The sequence below is a fragment of the Mytilus californianus genome, unplaced genomic scaffold, assembly GCF_021869535.1.
Source record: "Mytilus californianus isolate M0D057914Y unplaced genomic scaffold, xbMytCali1.0.p SCAF_6, whole genome shotgun sequence".
NCBI classification, from domain to species: Eukaryota; Metazoa; Mollusca; class Bivalvia; order Mytilida; family Mytilidae; genus Mytilus; species Mytilus californianus.
The window spans coordinates 80333467-80354173 of NW_026262712.1; the positions used below are offsets into that span (position 1 = coordinate 80333467).

At 32.1% G+C, this 20707-nt stretch overlaps 1 protein-coding gene across 1 annotated transcript in view; it reads left to right on the forward strand.

The window, feature by feature from the left end:
- Positions 1–20707, forward strand: part of LOC127706632 (uncharacterized) — a 116701-nt gene that overhangs the window by 66871 nt on the left and 29123 nt on the right. The window contains exons 32-41 of the mRNA XM_052211288.1: positions 5798–5914; positions 6201–6336; positions 6916–7096; positions 7378–7654; positions 8532–8718; positions 9381–9592; positions 10303–10532; positions 14374–14527; positions 15047–15231; positions 19490–19627. Coding sequence (XP_052067248.1) covers positions 5798–5914; positions 6201–6336; positions 6916–7096; positions 7378–7654; positions 8532–8718; positions 9381–9592; positions 10303–10532; positions 14374–14527; positions 15047–15231; positions 19490–19627 — 1817 coding nt within the window. The remainder of the gene's footprint in view (positions 1–5797; positions 5915–6200; positions 6337–6915; positions 7097–7377; positions 7655–8531; positions 8719–9380; positions 9593–10302; positions 10533–14373; positions 14528–15046; positions 15232–19489; positions 19628–20707) is intronic.

Genomic DNA, 20707 nt, shown 5'->3' on the forward strand with positions numbered 1-20707 from the left:
CAGTAATTATGCTAATGTAGTAATGACAGGAATGCATAAGCTATGCCTCATAGACTTTCTTGAAAAATATCAATGACAATGTTAACAGGAACAAAACAATGACATGCTCTCATCTATATTATAGTTATTTAGGTACAAACAATGTACGTTTGTTGCATAAGTCTCTCATTGTTTGTCCTTTGGATTTACATAACATACATTGAATCAGGCAAACATAGTTTTATCCAGATTGTAATGAATAAATCTAGTTAATATTTCGCCAGGTAGTACAAAGTATACATTGCTAATGGAAGTTCATTGAATTATAAAAAAACTAATGTTTTATAACCTTTTTCAGGGGGCAAACCCACCATACAGAGACTTTAGTCTACTGCAGTTCCCAGCCTATTTTCCTGGACCAAGCAAGAGACTGAATCGTCCGCAAAAAGAAAAATCAGGGCAGTTTCCTGTGAAAACAAAAGAACTAAACTTGATGAATATTGTAGTAGAAATCTAGAGGAAGGTTTTGATTGTAAAGTTGGTTTTCTTGAAGAAGTCATTCATACTGCAGAAAGGATTTATGACTGTCCACCACCAACTGCCGAGCTAATGTTGAGCTTCACAGATGGAATTACGCAAACACCATCAATGCCTATGTTTTCAGCAGAGAATTTTGAAATGAAGACACGTGACACAGCCATGCATTTTTATACCGGTTTAGAGTTGTATACTAAATTTTTATTTGTTTTGACCACACTTGGTCCAGCAGCACATTGTTTGAGATACATATATTTTCAAATTGATAGGGTGTCAGTTGAAAATCAGTTTTTTTATGACTTTGATGAATTTGAGGCATCATACAACCAACTTTGAACTGTCTAGATTCTAGATTGAATCTAGTGTTAAGAATATTGTGTGTACATGGATTGTTTTTATGTCTAAACAGTGGTTTGAGGCTAACACTTGGCCATCTAGTGGTTTAGTCAGGTATTTTTCACCATCCAACTTCAAATTAAAGTTTCCTACGACTTGGATTATTATTGACAGCACAGAATATCCCGTGATAAAACCTAAAGCTCCTAGAGCTCAGGCAACCTTTTTATCAAATAAAAACAGAAACACTGAAAATTCTTGAATGTTCGACACCTGGTGGTTTAGTCAACTATGTCTCTATGTCACATAGAGCGAATTATTGGACTTGGCAAAACATACAAAATTCTAATAAATCCTATGAATGGAACTGAAACAAAACTTTCATCTGAAATAACATTTAGTTGTTTTATGTTGTGTAATTTTAGAACTTGTATTGTGCCAAAGGATGCATAAATAAAAGTGACGCAATGAATTTTGTTCTGATATATATATATATTTACAATTACATGCACATGTAAATTGTAATGCATATAAAAATAAGGAGATGTGGTATGATATTCAGTGAGTTTATCGAACCAAAGTGCATAAGAAATGGGTAAAGCAGTTACAGGTGTTACTGTCACCGTACAATCTCCAACAATGAGAAAAACTCGTACCCTGTAAAAAATGTCAGAGATCTTACAACTAAGTTTTGTTGTCTCACCTTGACTTTGGTGAATTTTTTATATCTGTTGATGTAAATATAAAAAAGAAGATGTGGTATGATTGCCAATGAGACAACTCTCCACACATGCACAAGAGACCAAATGACACAGAAATTAACAGCTATAGGTCACAGTACGGCCTTCAACAATGAGCAAAGCCCATACCGCACAGTCAGCTATAAAAGGCCCAGAAATGACAATGTAAAACAATTCAAACAAGAAAACTAACGGCCTATTTTATGTAAAAAAATGAACAAATATAACAAATATGCAACACATAAACAAACGACAACCACTGAATTACACTTTTATAGGCTCCTGACTTGGGACAGGCACATACATGTACATACAGAATGTGGCGGGCTTAAACATGTTAGCGGGATCCCAACCCTCTCCCTAACCTGGGACAGTGGTGTAACAGTACAATATAAGAAAGAACTATAAAAATCAGTTGAAAGAGGCTAAACTCATCAGATGGATAAATACAAATACAAGTGGACGTGGTCGGGTAGTTGTACATCCAAACAACAAAAAGACACTAAGTACAAATCTGAGAGTACTCGCAGTTACTGACAGCTAGTTCAAAGCCACTAACAACTGATAAAAAAATCTTGCATCTAAGACTAAATTATTAATCCTTAAGCTCCCTTTAGAATTTTATAAATTTTAGATTTTACATTTCTGAGTTATGGGGTTTTATTCATTAAAAAAGGGGGGATTTTCCAGTTTTTGGACAACAACTCAAAAATGCTTTAAGCAGTTCACATGAAACTTTGGTGAATTATTTATAGCTATTGATGTAATCTCCCTATTGATTTTCATAAATTTCAAATATGACATTGAGAAGAAATTGAACTTTATTTGTTTATAGTCTGGCAACAGATTTATTAAGTATTGCACAACAGCACAGTGTATTGCACAACAGCAAGAAATCTTTAATTGAATATAAATTCAATTCATATAACCGATTTCAAGTTCATTGACTACATTTATTCAGAAACTGTAATATGTCTAATATTTAATTACAATCCAAATTCAGACCTGTATCAAGCTTGAATATTGTGTCCATTTTTGCCCCAGCTGTTCAGGGTAGTACCTCTGCGGGTGTATCCAGCTGCACTCAGCGAATCAGTTTATTTCTTAATTAAGAACTCCTTTTTATACGACCGCAAAAAAATTTTTGTGGTCGTATATTGGTATGACGTTGGCGTCGTCGTCGTCCGAAGACACATTAGTTTTCGCACTCTAACTTTAGTTTAAGTGAATGGATCTCAATTAAATTTGAAAATAAGGTTCAATACCACAAAAGAATAGTGGGGATTGATTTTGGGGGTTATGGTACCAACAGTTAAGGAATTAGGGGCCAAAAAGGGGCCAAAAATAAGCATTTTTGTAACTTCCAGACATAACTTGTGTGTAAATGTATGGATCTCTCTGACATTGTACCACAAGGTTCCATATCACAAAGGGAATGCTGGGATTGATTTTTGGGGGTAATTGCCTCCAAATTTTAGGAATTAGGGGCCAAAAAGGGGCAAAAAACAAGCATTTTTCTAGTTTCATGACAATAACTTGTGTGCAAGTCTATGGATCTCTCTGACATTGTATCACAAGGTTCCATATCACAAAGGGAATGCTGGGATTGAATTTGGGGGTAATTGCCTACAAATTTTAGGAATTAGGGGCCAAAAAGGGGCAAAAAACAAGCATTTTTCTAGTTTCATGGCAATAACTTGTGTGTAAGTGTATGGATCTTTATGAAATTGTACAACAAGGTTCCATATCACAAAGGGAAAGTTGGAATTGAGTTTGGGGGTAATTGCCCAAAAAGTTTAGGAATAAGGGGCCAAAAATAAGCATTTTTCTAGTTTCCAGACAATAACTTGTGTTCAAGTGTATGGATCTCTCTGAAATTGTACTGCAAGGTACCATTCCACAAAGGGAATGCTGGGATTGATTTTGGGGGTAATTGCCTCCAAATTTTAGGAATTAGGGGCCAAAAACAAGCATTTTTCCAGTTTCATGACAATAACTTGTGTGTAAGTGTATGGATCTATATGAAATTGTACTACAAGGTTCCATATCACAAAGGGAAAGCTGGGTTTGAGTTTGGGGTAATTGCCCTAAACGTTTAGGAATTTGGGACCAAAAAGGGGCCAAAAAACAAGCATTTTTCTAGTTTCCAGACAATAACATGTGTTCAAGTGTATGGATCTCTCTGAAATTGTACTGCAAGGTACCATACCACAAAGGGAAGGCTGGGATTGAGTTTTGGGGTGATGAATCATAAGGGGGTTCAAAAAATTTGGGGGGGGGGATTCTTTTTCCTTTTTTTTCTTTAAAATTTTCCATTTTAAATTGGTTATTTCTGATTTATATATAAAAGCAAATAATAATGATATGGTTTGAATAGGTAAATTAAATTTTTTTTAGTATCTTAGACCACTTCCATTCTGTGTCAGAAACCTATGCTGTGTCAAATATTTAATTACAATCCAAATTCAGTGCTGAATCAAGCTTGAATGTTGTGTTCATACTTGCCCCAACTGTTCAGGGTTCGACCTCTGCGGTCGTATCAAGCTGCGCCCCAGCGGAGCATTTTATTTCATTCATAAATTACTTTATGCTTGGAAATATAATTTTGCTTGGAGTTGAAAGAGTTGACATGTTGCAATGTACATTTACTCTACATAGTTCTATGGTACCAAATCAAAAGTTTATATAAAGAAAGAAGTCAAAGGTTTCCCGTCATAGTTTAGTTACATACATTTTTTTTGTACCTGAGGTCGTTGAATATAGATCATTATATCATTAAATAAGGAGATGTACATGTGTTATGATTGCCAATGAAAAAACTAAGGATTTTCTTATCCAAGGAATAGATTACCTTAGCCGTATTTGGCACAACTTTTTGGAATTTTGGGTCCTCAATGCTCTTCAACTTTGTACTTGTTTGGCTTTGTTACTATTTTGATCTGAATGTCACTGATGAGTCTTATGTAGACGAAACACACGTCTGGCGTATTAAATTATAATCCTGGTACCTTTGATAACTAATTTGACTATAAACATAGATAAAAAAGGTACAAACTGGACATAATGCACTAGTTCATAAACAAGTGAGAACAATCGCCTTCATATAGTGCTCAGAATATGACATTCATAAAACTTATTCAATATCATTAGAGAACTCTAAATCTTAAATACTGAAAGCCACCTCTGATAAGTACACTGTACTATGCAAGATAATGATATAACTGGACTTAAAATACACACAACCTGTAATTAACTGCCTTTACAGCGCTTACAGTGCTTTGATTCAACATTTGCGTCTGGAAAGTTGAAATGTTTTAACTGAATGGTTAATTTAAATTAATTATGAAAATGGTTAAAATTAAATCAATAAAGGAAATTATTGCCCAGTTACAAACACTACCAGGGGATAATCCATAATGATTTTTTTTTCAGTTATATGTTTCAGCACATGTATAATTAACCCCAACTTTAGCCTGGTAAACTTGTTGTCTCCTTGTAAAATATAAAACATATTTAAAATGATTTCCTGCTAAAGTCTTATATTGATATAAAGTTAAAACCATCTTGCTTCTCACTAGTCAACACTCCTGTCCTGTCAGGTTTAATTCTTATATATATGGATGAAAAATAAACGTCCACAAAACATTAACATGGCAGCAATTGCTTTTACAGCCTTTAAGACTTTGATTTTTTTTTTTACAGAAGAGTGTCCACCATGCACTTGCATTACACTATAATAATAGTAGAATAGTATGATATACAAATAGATGAAAATTATATATACATGCAACCGTAATATTAATATAATATATAACAACAAACCAGTGTATTCTCTGGAACTATTATTATATTAGTATAATAGTCTAAGGTATACTGATTTGTATCACTACAATATAATAGTTATTACGGTTAGGTTGAATTTCCTGTCATTTATTCATCATCCAAGCACGAACTTGTATAAGAAAAAAAAATCTCTGTAAATTAACCTCAGTTTCAGGTATAGAGATGTGATCTGTTTCTGTGACATGTGCTTTTGACCATCCACAAGAACCTGCGGTCATCCGATGTTCAGTACTTCAGTACTTTGATTTTTACTGTAATAAGAACTTCTTCCTCTTATAATAGTTTTACTATGCATTGCTTATTGGAAGTTTTCACTTTCAAATGTAAATCAAAATTATAAGTAATGAATTTTGCTTAACTAGGAACAACCTCTGGAGGAAATGATGTGTTCCCATTTGAGAATGTAGGAACAGTACAGCATAAAGCCTTACATGGATTAAATCTACAGAACGGTTACAAATATTATGCTACAATAAAAGGTAAATATAGACGTTTGAAACATTGATTCATTAAATAAACCTGAACTAGATTTGTGCAAAAGAATAACACTTACTCTAAGATTGTCTTTGTTTGCTAGTAGAAATATTAGATAGGAATGAACTGTTTTGACATTCTCTTAAAGTTGAAGGTCAAGATTTAGACAAGTGAAAGTATTCCTTTGTTACATTTAAACATGTTATTTAGCTCCAAAATTTGTGAATTTTATTTATTTTTAAAAACATTCTTTAGCAAGACATTACTAAAAAAATTGTATCTATTTTCTAGCTGTAGATTTTGCTAACAGAGAAACCACAGTAATGTCAGATCCTGTGATTGTTGATATTACTCCACCAGAGAAGTCAAATGATCCCATAACAATTACAAATCTACATATAACATCCACCACAGAAATTGAAGCATGGTAATGTACTGCTGAAATAGTTATATGTCTTCACATTCCTTAAGAAAAAATATTTTTAGTCTAGAAAATTAATTTTAGTAATAACTTCCACATTTAGCATCCATAAAAAACAGAAGCATGATATTACACTTTTGACAATTAAAAAATGGCCCCAAATATCAATTATGGAATAGCTGAGGCTTTGCAATGTACTTTTAATATAATTACTATCTGCAAGTGGTGATACACTTGCATAACTGTTTATTATCGCTACAAATGGAGGAACTTGATAATGTAACTTGCTTTCTTCATGCTTTTGTGTTGTTGCCTCTTGATGTATACTTTTTTATTATATCTAAATTATGCATTACCATACATGTACGATATTCAGTGCATATGTATAGCTTATTAGAAGCTCATTTCTGAAATCCTGATTTTGACATTGCAATAGTAAAACACTCTTTAAAAATGCATACATGTAAGTAAAAGTACTTATCATTTTATATCAGTAAAAGACAGATGAAAATGCTATAAGATATTTCCAATTTGATCTAAACGCTTTCATGGACTGTTTCAACCAATGATCATTTTATATTATAGCTGGAAGAATGTGTTCGCAGACTTAGAAAGTGGGATAGATTATTTCCTATGGTCGATAGGATCAGAACCAGGCTATGTAGATATGATGCCATTTGTTACAGTTTTTGAGGAGTGCGATACAACAGATAAAAACAACCGTCTGGATCTGCTAGACGGCCATTATTATTATATCAATGTCAGGGTAAATGTATATGTAATTTACAGCATTAAGAAAGTAGAATTGTAAATGATTGACTGAAATTTCCAAAACTCTGAACTAGATATTTTAAATAATTTATTGCAAGCTAATTAATTAAACTCCCCATAGACTGTTTCATATAATGTTTGGTTATATTTTATTTTTCTTATATCACAGGTTAAGTTAAGATTCAGATAAGAGTATGTATTAGTAACTTAGAGAGTGTTAAAAGTGCATTTGTACCTAAAATACAAAAAAAAAAATGTTTTCTACTCATTCAACAGGCTTTTAACAAAGCTGGATTATCATCTTTGGCTACATCCTGGGCTTTCCAAGTAGACACAACGCCACCCACAGTTGGTCATGTATATGATGGAGATAAAACAATGTTAACAGGAAATGTAAAGGATATAGACTACCAGACAGAGACAAAAGTTATACATGTATACTGGGAAGGATTCCATGATACTCATTCGATCATACAGGATTATTACGTATCAGTTGGAACCTGTCCCCAGTGTGAAGATATTCTGACAAAACAAGCTGTAGGAATAACTAATGGTAATACTGATTTGAAATATATATATTATGTTGATGTGAATCATTGATGCTATTTTATGTAGCCATTTGGAATTATAATGATTTGAATGGACATTTCTATGGGTATTTGAAAAGTGGTTATATTGAATATTAATATTGCTATGAAGAATTTGAATTTTTTCATTATAAAAATAAGGAGATGTGGTATGATTGCCAATGAGACAATTATCCACCAAAGTTCAGATGAAGTGTATCCCAAGTTGTTAGGCAGTTGGAGCATTAATTGGAACTATTCTCAATTTTTAATGGACTTTTACACACAAAGTTAGCAAATGCAACTTTAAAGGTAGATTCCACATATGAGGTTCTTAAATTATGCCCTGTAAAATTAAGGACATGAGTTTATACCAATATGTAAAGATTGTCCTGAATTAAAATCATGTTAAATTATGAATAATACCCTAACAAAGCATCTGAATGTACCCCAGGTCATTTTAGGAGTTTTTGTCACTCAATCTTTAGTTTTATGTGCAGTTTAGTTCTTTGTCTTTTTGTATTGTTTTTTTCCTTTGCTGATGTTTTTATATGTTCTTCTTCATACTGATTTTTGTTTGTCCTCTGTGATATTTTCTCACATTTTCATACTCTTACTGTGACTTGATTGTCATTGTTTCTGTCCACCTATTGCAGTTTATTTAAAATTCAGACCAAATTGCAATTTGTTTCATTAAATAAAGGACAACACTTACAATCAAGTCACTGTATATAATACCCTGGTGGTTTATTTAATTTGTTGTTCTTTATGCAGTAAGATTTTCATTATTGGAATGATACTGAAAAGTAAAAGATTAGTTTCTTACACACTATCTGTTTTTTACATGTATTTGTTTGATTACAGAATTTACATTAAAGGATATCCATCTTGGAACAGGATTACAATATTATACCACTGTTACAGCATGTAATACTGCATCTATGTGTACTTCTGTTACTTCTGATGGTGTTATTATTGACAACAGTCCACCCATTGCTGGTCATGTACAAGATGGTACAGGGTTCTATGACACACAGTACCAGTCTATGAGGTAGGACTATTAGCTATTGAGCTTTTGCACTAATTGCAGATTATTAAATGTAACAAAATTGCAAAAAAAAGAAGAAAAAAAAAGGAAAAGTTAGATTTTACCTGTACAATGATATCAGAGGTAATATTTTAGTTTAAAGGTCAATTCTAATAGATAAATATATATTAAAATATTTGAAATAATAACATATGAAAATCTAAGAGTATGTAGAAAAAAATGAAAAAAACATAAAGTTGATGTACAGAAACTGAATAGGCAAATTCTCCTGAAAATGCATAAAATATTTGCCACTGGACATATCACATTAAGCAAACAACAATCAATTCAGGTGGACCCTTCAATTACAACAAATAGATTGAGAATTATGCTGTCGAATCCAACAGCACAAACCAGTATAAAATATTAAAGTTTAATGCAATAATATTCATGATTCATTGTGTTTGTATTTCTTAATGTTTTTTTTGTAAGTTGAAGGAAGATTTGTCCTGCACAAGATGCTGATGAAATTGTTCTTCATTATCAACAGTTTCCTACAGCCTGTATGAATAAGAAGTCAATTTTTTATACTTGAATACTATTGGTTCAGCTAATTCAGACTTTTTATGATGCTTCAATACTATTGGTTCAGCTAATGCAGACTTTTTATGATACGTTTATTACAGAACATATATATCTGCTAAATGGTATGGATTTGATGACCCTCAATCTGGTTTACAAAAATATGAATGGAGGGCAGGTACCAGTATAGGTGGAGATGACATTGTATCCCCAACAGAGCTACACTTGACAGAGGTTCTAGCACTTAATGATCTTAATCTAAATCTGCCTGTAAATCAGAAAATTTATCTTACTGTCAGAGCTTATAACAGAGCAGGTATGGTATTTCACAAAATGAAATAGAAATGAAAATAGAATAGCCCCCCTTTCAGCAATTCAATATTACTGTCATTACAACTTGTATATCTATAATCCATTGGTTTCATCTTCACCTACAAACCATACATCTTCTGACATCAGACTCGGACTTCTCTTGAACTGAATTTTAATGTGCGTATTGTTATGCGTTTACTTTTCTACATTGGCTAGAGGTATAGGGGGAGGGTTGAGATCTCATAAACATGTTTAACCCCGCCGCATTTTTGCGCCTGTCCCAAGTCTGGAGCCTCTAGCCTTTGTTAGTCTTGTATTATTTTTAATTTTAGTTTCTTGTGTACAATTTGGAGTTTAGTATGGCGTTCATTATCACTGAACTAGTATATATATATATTTGTTTAGGGGCCAGCTGAAGGACGCCTCCGGGTGCGGGAATTTCTCGCTGCATTGAAGACCTGTTGGTGACCTTCTGCTGTTGTCTGTTCTGTGGTCGGGTTGTTGTCTCTTTGACACATTCCCCATTTCCATTCTCAATTTTATGTTTTTGGTTTTCCTTCAAAACATTAACCTTGACTTTCAAATTTATTTTAACAATTTATGACACACTTATCTTTATCTAATATTTGAACTCTTTGTATTATCTCTGAAAAAGCAATAGCATAGACAACAAAATGAAAGTTCAGTACAAATTAAAGCTATTTTTTGTTCAAGGTTTATGGACAGAATCTTCATCCAATGGTTTTATTGTGGACATCACAGCCCCTGTTGTATCAACCTCATTGACCTTTGCAAAGGATTATGGGATTAATGGTCTAACACAGATATACAGAGACTCAATTAAAGTAGAATGGGACATAGATGATCCAGAATCGTTCATAATAAGACAGTATTTATCTATCAGTTCACACATTGGTGGAGAGTTTAACTTGTCTTCAATACATGTAAGACATATAAAGGCATGATACACAAAAATATTTTTGTTCATGGAACTATATTGATAATAATTAGCCATTTAAAACAAAATAGTGAAACAAAATAAAGTTACAAAAATAATCTTTAACAACTTCTCGAATAACAGAAGTTTCAATGATGTGAACCTCTTCCCTGGAATATAAATCTCCAAATTGTTTAGAGTGTCTTCTTAACACAGATTAATAACACTTCCTGATGATGTGCACAAAGGATTATAATTTTTGTACAACATGTTAAGAGGAGATAATAGAAATTCAGTGTTCTAATATGGGGTAATAGTATAGTGTTGTTAACTGGCTGTTTCTGTACTGGCCCTGTTATAGATTCGAGGTTAGCTGTATTGGACCCGAGACTCGAAGAGAAATACAGAAACAGCCAGTTCATAACACTTTTATCAAATGATTTAAAAAAATTTAATCAGAATAAACTAAGAAAATTACCGTGAAGAAGATACAGAAATTCGCAATCACGTCCATGGATTTTTTGTCAACATTGTCAGATGTAATTTCTGATTTCTCGTCCAAGTACAAATGTACTTAATATTATGCTATTACAATTCATTTTATCTATCAAATATAAAGTAGCTGGGAAGAATAAATCAGACTGTTTAACTATTCATGCTCTAGAATCTTCTGCATTCTGATGATTGATCAACGGAAATGAAACAGTAAAAATAATCGGAAGTCGTACTCGAAGAGGCTGAGAAATATTTCCCTTTCAAGACGTAACAAAACACTGAACATCATTTAAACTTTTTTTATGATATTAAGTTCAAAAATATGAATACAAATGTATTTTATTCATAACGATACGTCCAAAATTAACTGTTAAGTAAGCTTAGGCTTTTCCGTATTGGCCCCCGTATTGGCCCTGTCCGAAAAGCAATATTACTCCTGATTTATATCGACAGGACAACGTCACCAGTATTGCACATGCTGATTTATCCGTATTAGGGCTGATTTGATCATATCATTTAATAATCTCTTGTAAGCACAACTTCTCTTAAATAGCATAGGCAGATATTGATGAAGATTTACATAGGTATAGAACTCTACTTGAGGATGTGCATGTAGGAATTAAATATTGATTCAACATGTTAAAGGGGAGATAATAGAACTTTAATATTTCAATATGGGTTAATAGTCTCTGGTAAGCGCAACTTCTCTTAAATGGCCAGACACATATTAATGATACTTCATACAGTTGTAGAACACACCTGAGGATGTGTGAAAAGGAATGTAATCCTGGTCCAACATGTTAAATGGAAGATAATTGAATTTGATTAACTTTGTTCATCTTTTATTTGTTCTAAATCTGTAGGTCTTTTCCATAACAATGGACATTTATCCTTATATATTAAATGTATCCAGACATCTCATGTAAATGCATTTGCTGATTGTTTAAATTTTCACATTACTTTAAGTTGGGAAAAATCAGTATGCAGTTTGATACAGCCTGAGATTTTGTACTGTCATATCCCGTATGAAAATTTCAACAGGAGTTCAACTGGACTCCAGCTGGATTTGAGACGTATTCCAGTCTGACTTTGAAAAGTCCAGTCTGACATGAGCCGTACACGTACTTTTTCTTATACTTTGGTTATTTGCCAGCCGCACTTTTTGTAATGCTGACAAGAAAATAAACACGGCTGGACTTTTGAGGAAATTTATTCCTTTCTGTAGAATGATCAGCAGGATTTTTGTCTTAGAAAATTTTACATTCATTTATGACAGGAATTTAGACTTAGAAAATTTTCATCAGCCAAATCTACCCTTACAGAAATAAAAAGTTTGCCACAATAGATTTATTCTATGAAAGGAACAATTCTTTCAAAATATTAAACAGTTAAAAATGAAAGTTTGCAAGTAATAATAATAATGATAAAATATTTGTTTTCAATATACTTTTAGTTCAAACTATAAGATGTGATACTTTTCCTAGATTTTCAATTCCATTATGGAATATTTAACATAGACTGTTCATGGAAAGTTAAAATTTAATTTTGGTGACTTTTGATTGAATTAAATCCAAGTTAATATGTTTAATACAACAATAATTTAACATTTCTACTTTTTTCATAAAAAAAAAATACTAGCAACATCAGTGTTACAGGTTAAATTTATTCATTTTCTAGTATATTTATATTTTTAATTAGATGATTAGATGAATGCATAAAATTAATAATTTAATCATTCATTCTTTAACATCAATTAGAAACTTGAGCCATATAACAGTGATTTAATAGCAGTTAGTCTTGTAGAAATGTGCCATCTGTTTTCAATTAACCTCAGTCTGGACAGGTCACAGGAAGTATTATCTCCACAGTGATTGAGGCCATATGTAAGGAGAACACATTTCGAAATACATATTTCTGCAATTACTATCACTTTTATTAAAAATTTCATAATCAAACAAATTAATAATTGATTTTCTTTTTTTAATATATCACATATTCAAAATTAAGGCACATACAATTAGTCATAAAAAGAACATTTAAAACAACTCCTTAAACAACCTCATGTATTGCAATACAACACAATTTGAATTTGGAATAAACAGGAAGATGTGTCTTCTTTCTTGAACAAAATGAGAATTTTACATAATTTTGTGTAAAGCAAATGTTTGGAAGTAGTTCTTTTCACATTAAATAGAGAAGATGGATCCTTCTGACTGGCATCAATGACAATTTAGGAAGATTGCTGTTTGCATGTGTTTTGGATTGCATATTCTGGTAAGTACAATAAATTGAATTCCACCATTTTGGTGATATTATCTGATATGCTCTTTTTATTCAACATATTAATAGAATAATTACAATATTATAAATAGCTTAATTCTTATTTTTGAAGAGTAAAAAGAATAAAAAACCTACATCAAATATTTATATTCATGCAATAATTTTCATCATGTCTGTTATGTCACTGTCACTTCCTGTTTTGAATTGTTATGTAAAAAAAATGTATTGTTATATTTTTTTATTCCCTCTGTATTAAGGAATGGTTATTATTTGAGTTGTTTTGAAAGTTTTTTGATCTCTACACTTTAAGTGACTTTCAAAGCCAACTTCATTTTATTTTTAGCCACTTTAAAATTATTTAGGCTATTATAACCACAAATTTTTAGAAGTTGGCATTTAGCTTCTCAGTTCCCCATTTCTTGGTTTTTGCCAGTAAGACAGTACAAAAAAGAAAAAGAAATAACCAGTATAAATGCATAATGTCATCTGTTGTTTTTGTATTTTCAGATTATTATAGCAAGGGATGCATGATGCAAATTAAATCAGAAGAACCAACCATCTGAAGAAAACTGAGCAGTGGTGGATCCAGGGGGAGGGTTCCGGGGGTTGGACACCCCCCCCCCCCCCCCTTATCCTGAGTAAGGAACCCCCCTTTTGAAAATGGCAGGATTCGCCCCTGCTGAGATCATCTTTAAAAGTCAAACCCCACTTTTTGAAGTCCAGCTGGACTTTATAGAGTTCAGCTGGACTTTTTAAAGTTCAGCCGGACTTTGTAAAGTCCAGCTGAACTTTATAGAGTCCATATTTTTGCCACAAATGCCGGCTGGATTTTTTTTCAGACGTACTTTTATTAAAGTCCAGCTGGACTTTATGAACCGGACTCCTGCTAATTTAAATATTTCGAGCCGGTTTACGGCTAATTTCGCTGAAAGTCCAGCCGGGGTATCTATTATAAGCAATTCAAAGAAAAGACCAAATGAATATTATAAGTACGGTTCTCAGTACGGCTACAGTACGGCTACTGTCCGGCTGGAGTACGTGTCATGTTTTTCATACGGGAATTTTCATTGCAGGTAAATGGAATAGCTAGGTGGTATGTTATAACAGGACTAGACCTACATGATGGTGTGACATACTATGTAACATTAATCTCCTGTAATGGAGCAGAGATCTGTATTACCAGTACATCTCCAGGGATGTTCGTAGACAGCTCGCCACCATCCAGAGGTTAGACTTGTATTTGACAAATACCCAAGATTTTATTCTTGCTTTCACTTCTTCAGTATATTGACATCCTCTCTCTCCCTGTTTTAAATTGAGCTAATCCTTTCTTTTTATGAAAATGTATTCATGAAGGTGGAAAAACCCTTAAAATCCAGAGAAATCCATTTCTGATGAAAAATTTTAGTTTTAGTATTTGGGTAGAAGTGAATGAAAAAAGTAGTAAATATAAAAAAAAATTGATTTAAATGAATGCTTTTAAAAATTAAGAGAAATATAAGGATTGCTGTGCATAAAATGACTGATATGTTGAAACTTTCCCATTGATTTGTGAATAGAAAATTAAAAATGCATCACAATCATTGCAATCCACTAAATTTAATTACCGGTACCTACTTTACAATAAAGAATTCTGAAAAATGGTACCTTGATAAGTATAAATAATAATGAGATGTTAACTTCCCAGTTTTGGTATAGGACAAATAATTTAACCTTATTAAACCAAGTCATTTGTTTACTGTGCAGGAATGTTTGCTATAAATACAGACCATGCTGTCAATTCTGACCTATCTAGACATTCTGATGGATGGATGACATGGACATATTCAACTCTATTTTTAGCATGGCTGGGTTTTAGTGATGCACATTCTAGTATAAACCATTACAAAGTTACTGTTGGATCATCTTATATGGCTACTGATGTTGGCAAGGTATTACTTAACTGTCTGTTGAAACATATACTGTATCAAACTATCAAGTGAAAGTATGCTTGAGAATGTTATTAAAGTAGTTAGTTCACTAACTCATAATTTTGGTCCTAAAAATCTGATTTTTTTTCACTGCTAAAATAGTGGTGAAAATTTGATAAATTTATGTTAAAATGTCCAATTGTTTCAGTTAAAATATACTTTTACCAATTGCGTTATTAGTGAAGTATTTGTGACTTCATATTGTAGGCGAATGTTGTAAAAACCTAATTTTTTGCTGAATTTTGTAAAATTTATGACAGTTTTCTGAAAAATCAACAGTGGCGCCACCCTTCACCCACAAATATTATTGCTTAAATATTCTTTATATATCATATTCGTTACTTTTCCACAAACATTTTAATGGGTGGGGGGTGGCGCCACTTATCAAATCTTGAAAAAATGTAGAAAAACATGGCAAATTTCAAGAAATATGGACAAAAATGAAATCTATTCCTATTTCTAACTAATATATTTATAAATATGAAGCAGATATACATATTTTTCTTGTTATACTTTCAAATATCATACATTTAGCAATACATACAAAAGTTAGATTTACTTGAATCAAGTTAAAAAAAAACACCTTTTAACTGGGCTGTTTATTGGGGTACCTGGCTTTACTCCTTTGGGGATTTTATGATTTTATTTTGGGAATTTCTGATGAGAAAATTTGATGTATTTTGAGGAAAAGGTATTTGATCCTTTGCCTATTTGGAGGAAAAAGGTCTTTGATACTTTGACATAATAACCAAGTTAGAAAGAGCTAATTTAAAACTTATTTTATAGAGGGGAGATAATTTAAGAATGAATGCAACATATCCCGAGCATAATCAAAATTAGATAAATGTATGGTAAACTTGTAGTTATATTTTTTTTCAACATTAGAGTTAGTATGATCAATGATAATACACAGATTAGTTTGAATAATTAATTTCAGTATAATTTTCACAACTGACATAAGGTAGCACTTTTACAGTTTGTGTATTATGTAAGATTACAGGTTAAGGTAGTATGGTCCGGGTACACAGTTATCGTCCTTTGATTTTCGTTGTCCACGAATATAGTCCCTAGTGTGGACAGTGTGTTACTTGTCGATTTTTTTTATACCCCTTCCGAATTTATTTCTCCATGTTTTATGACTCAAATAGTAAGTAGGGGGGTGAAATGACACTGTAAAAAAATTTGGGTCATGAATTTTAAAGTAAAGTAGTGATTTGGTCCAGCTGAAAAATGTTAAAAATTAGCACATCGGAAGCTGTCAAAAGATTTGAAGACCCCCTTAGCATGAAATTGTCCATATTTTGAGTTAGAGCCGATGAAGTTTTCTATAATTTTGATATAATTTGTCCCAAAAGTAGTACAACACACTGTAAAAATATTATTGAGAAAGCGCAGGTGGGATTTTTTTAATTTCCATTTATTGTCTAAAAGAAATGCACTACGAAATAACTGTGTACTCGGACCTAAGAGGTGAAATCAGGAAATATAGAATCTGTACTTTGGCAACTTCCCTGAATGATTTGATGGTGTCAATTTATCAAATAGCATAAAACTAAAGGATTTAAACTTTTATTTGATAGAATTTCTGCAAAAATTACCAATTTTGGCATTTTATGGTCAAAATAAGCATTTCATAGCTTTTTCAATTTTGATGCATAAGTGGCATTCTGACTTTCTATCTGACAGGTTTTTATGTGTCAATATTTGTGTTTCTATGTTTCAATCCAGTTGTATTACTCATTTGTGAACTCTGAATCTACAGAAAAGAAGATTATCTCAGACAATATGCGCAAAATGTGTTGTATATATGATCATCGTCTAACGCCCTGTTTGGATCAAGTTAAATGTGAGGAGCTTGGAACATAAAAGTTGAAGTCCATTATAAAGACCTCACTAAATTTGTATAAAAAGCACTTAACAGTGTCTTTTGTACCTGTTTTATGTCACATAATACCTTTCTTTTCTTCTGTAGGATAGCAAGTGGTTCAAATATAAGCCTGTTGAGACTAAAATTGCATGCATGTTTTTCACTAAAAAGTGAAAAATCTTTGTATCAGACCATACTGTCTGCAAAAAAAGTTGAATGCAAGAGTCTTTTTGTGCTCAGATTTATTGTATCATGTCACCTGAGTATAGAAATGATAGAAAAGACACAAAATTTTATTTCATATAGCTTCAATATGCATTTTTAAATGTAAATATGTGATACGGCCTAAATTTACCCTAAATTATTTTCAGTCTTACTTGGCCTAAGACCCTTTTAAGCTAATGTGATATGTTATTTGTAAGTTTTCTTTCCATTTAAAGTACATTAAATACATATGTAAGGATTATTTATAACCAAAAAGCTTTACAAATTTAAAATTGCTGGAAAATATTACATCTTCATGTAAGGCCCCCCTTCATTGGAAAACCTCCATTTTTAGCCACAGGCTCATATAAATTTGACTTTTTAATAATTATGATAAGTCTGATGAATCAAATGAGTACTCTATTGCTTTTAATACATATTATATTATATATTAAGGCATTTCAAAAGTATTTTTTTGCAATATTTTAATTTTTTAAGCCTCAATTGTTGATAGTTGAAAATTTTCAATTTTAACGTCTAAATTTAACACTCAAAGTTCAATATAGAATTAGTCATATTGTCTATAATATATATCCTATTGCCATGAAACTTTGTAAGCAGTCTTATAATTTTATAAGCTTTAGTCATACCAAGTTTCATTAAGATTGGTCAACTTTTTCTACCCTATTAGGTCCGGGTACACAGTTATCGTCCTTTGATTTTCGTTGTCCACGAATATAGTCCCTAGTGTGGACAGTGTGTTACTTGTCGATTTTTTTTATACCCCTTCCGAATTTATTTCTCCATGTTTTATGACTCAAATAGTAAGTAGGGGGGTGAAATGACACTGTAAAAAAATTTGGGTCATGAATTTTAAAGTAAAGTAGTGATTTGGTCCAGCTGAAAAATGTTAAAAATTAGCACATCGGAAGCTGTCAAAAGATTTGAAGACCCCCTTAGCATGAAATTGTCCATATTTTGAGTTAGAGCCGATGAAGTTTTCTATAATTTTGATATAATTTGTCCCAAAAGTAGTACAACACACTGTAAAAATATTATTGAGAAAGCGCAGGTGGGATTTTTTTAATTTCCATTTATTGTCTAAAAGAAATGCACTACGAAATAACTGTGTACTCGGACCTAAGAATGGGTGTCTTTCGTCATCTTTGATTGTAAAATAGCAGAGCACCTAAGGTCCAGATTTTCAATCGAGTCAGCAGAATTTGATGAGGAATGCAATTAACTAATGTGAATTTCATTTTAAATAACAAATTTATAAGATTTTAACTTATAATTATTAATATTTTTACAAACGTAGATTATTTTTGCTTGTATTTCCAATGTTTTTTTAAAAATTGGCGTATTAAGGGGAGGTAACTCTGGAATAGTACATTTTCTAAAGGAATCTACATGAGATTTTGCTATTTGATATTTTAGCAGGAAAAAATTCTATCAAAAAGACATTTAGTTTAGCTTTTATTCACTTAAGGATGTTCGCTACTCTTTTTCAAAATAACAAGCTTTTTAAAAGACTGTTATAAATTGATACTTAATTTGGCAGAATTGATTCTCTCTAGATTTTTATCCATTTATCATTGGCAACTTTTTTCTTTCAAACACTGAAAAATAGCAAGGATTTTATAAGATTGTCAAATATGGCTTTTTAAAAATATATGTGATAAAATTATGAAAAGAAAAGTAGGGGTTTGCGGGCAAAAATTTTCAATGGCAATACATGGATAAAACCAGAGAATTCTGAATATCTGACAAAAATTCAAAAACAAGAGGAGCTAACATCCTTAAATATATTTTTTCCTGTATAATCCATACAAAATGTAGCTTGAGAAAAAGCTCGGTGACCTATCATTTTTTATTATATTTTTGAACATATCATAACATATACTACGTTTTGGCAAAGTATGAACAAATTCTATCATTTTTAATTTATACTCCCATACCACCTTAAGTGTTAATATAATTCACTCTATATGGGTATTTTTGGTGGATAAAAAATATTGTCGTCAATTGAAGTTTAATTTTCAAATTAAAAATTATAAGATTAGTATAACATTTTGATATTAAGGTTAAGATATGAAAGAGTGGGAAAATGTTCCATCTAACTGTATTCATTTGTACTTTTTATAACAGAAACCAGATGCTAAGTATTCACATTCCACTGCTAATGAGGATAATGGAGATGAAGGCAAAGTTCAACTTTTCAAAGTTCAAACTAAAGGCCTGATCAACTACGATATTCTCTATGTTACTATTTGGGCTGTAAATGGTGTAAGTATTTAAATGAACAGTACTGTATAATATGTAGATCGTCAAACTAAGAACTGTGCAGTATCATACATAAATGGATACATCTGATGATGGAGTTAAATGTGTAAAACTATGCATGCTTAGTGTTGTGTCATATACATAATTATACCTGCCAACTTTTCAAAATCTCCATGGGGGATTTTAAGCGCAAGAGGACCTAATGCTCCTCTTTTATTATCAAATGTGTTCTTATTTATTCTACTTCTATATTGTTTGAATGAGTATATATGTGCTTAAATACCCTTTTAACTCATTTAAATACCTGTTTTGAGGTCTTCAGTTTATATTACAAAGAATTTCAAAATTCAGGTCAGCACCGCTCATGGGGGATATCCCCCATAAATAGGGATAGTTGGCAGGTCTGCATAATTTATTGTCAACTTGTGTCAAATATATATGAATAAGATGTCAGTGAGACAGCAACCCCACAACACAAAAGACATCTGATGGTCTACATACATTCTTCAATAATAGGCAAGTATATATACCATAGAGGGGGTTGTGGGATATAGGGGTAAAAAAAAGTGGGGATGTTTGATATTAAAGGGGGTAGAAAAACTTGCTGCAGAGCATGTCCTTGATGAGAGGATAAAACTATTTAGTTTCAAGGTACAATGGCTTGAATCTGCAGTTTTGCATCAAGTTTTAAAGGCGACATTTCTCATTTGCAATAAAGTCGCAAGGTGACAGGCTGATTTAAAAGCTTTGATATAATGTATATTTACTACTTGAATGAATGATTTGGTATTTGATGTGGGTCTCGTTGGGGTCTAAGTGTGACGCAGGATTGGCAGATTTTTAGTAAGTGTGACACCTGAAATTCGAATAATTGTGCGTGAAAAGGGGAAACGAGGTCGGGAGGGACATGTGAAATTACAAGCGTTATTATTACAATGATAACCGGGATACGCGAATCTGACAAAACAATAAGAGGGATCTGGGATCAGGACCCCCCCCCCCCCCCCCCCCCAATGAGACCCCCTTTCATCTGTAAGTTTATGATTTTGAGATGTATCATGTAAAATTTTTTCATATCTATGT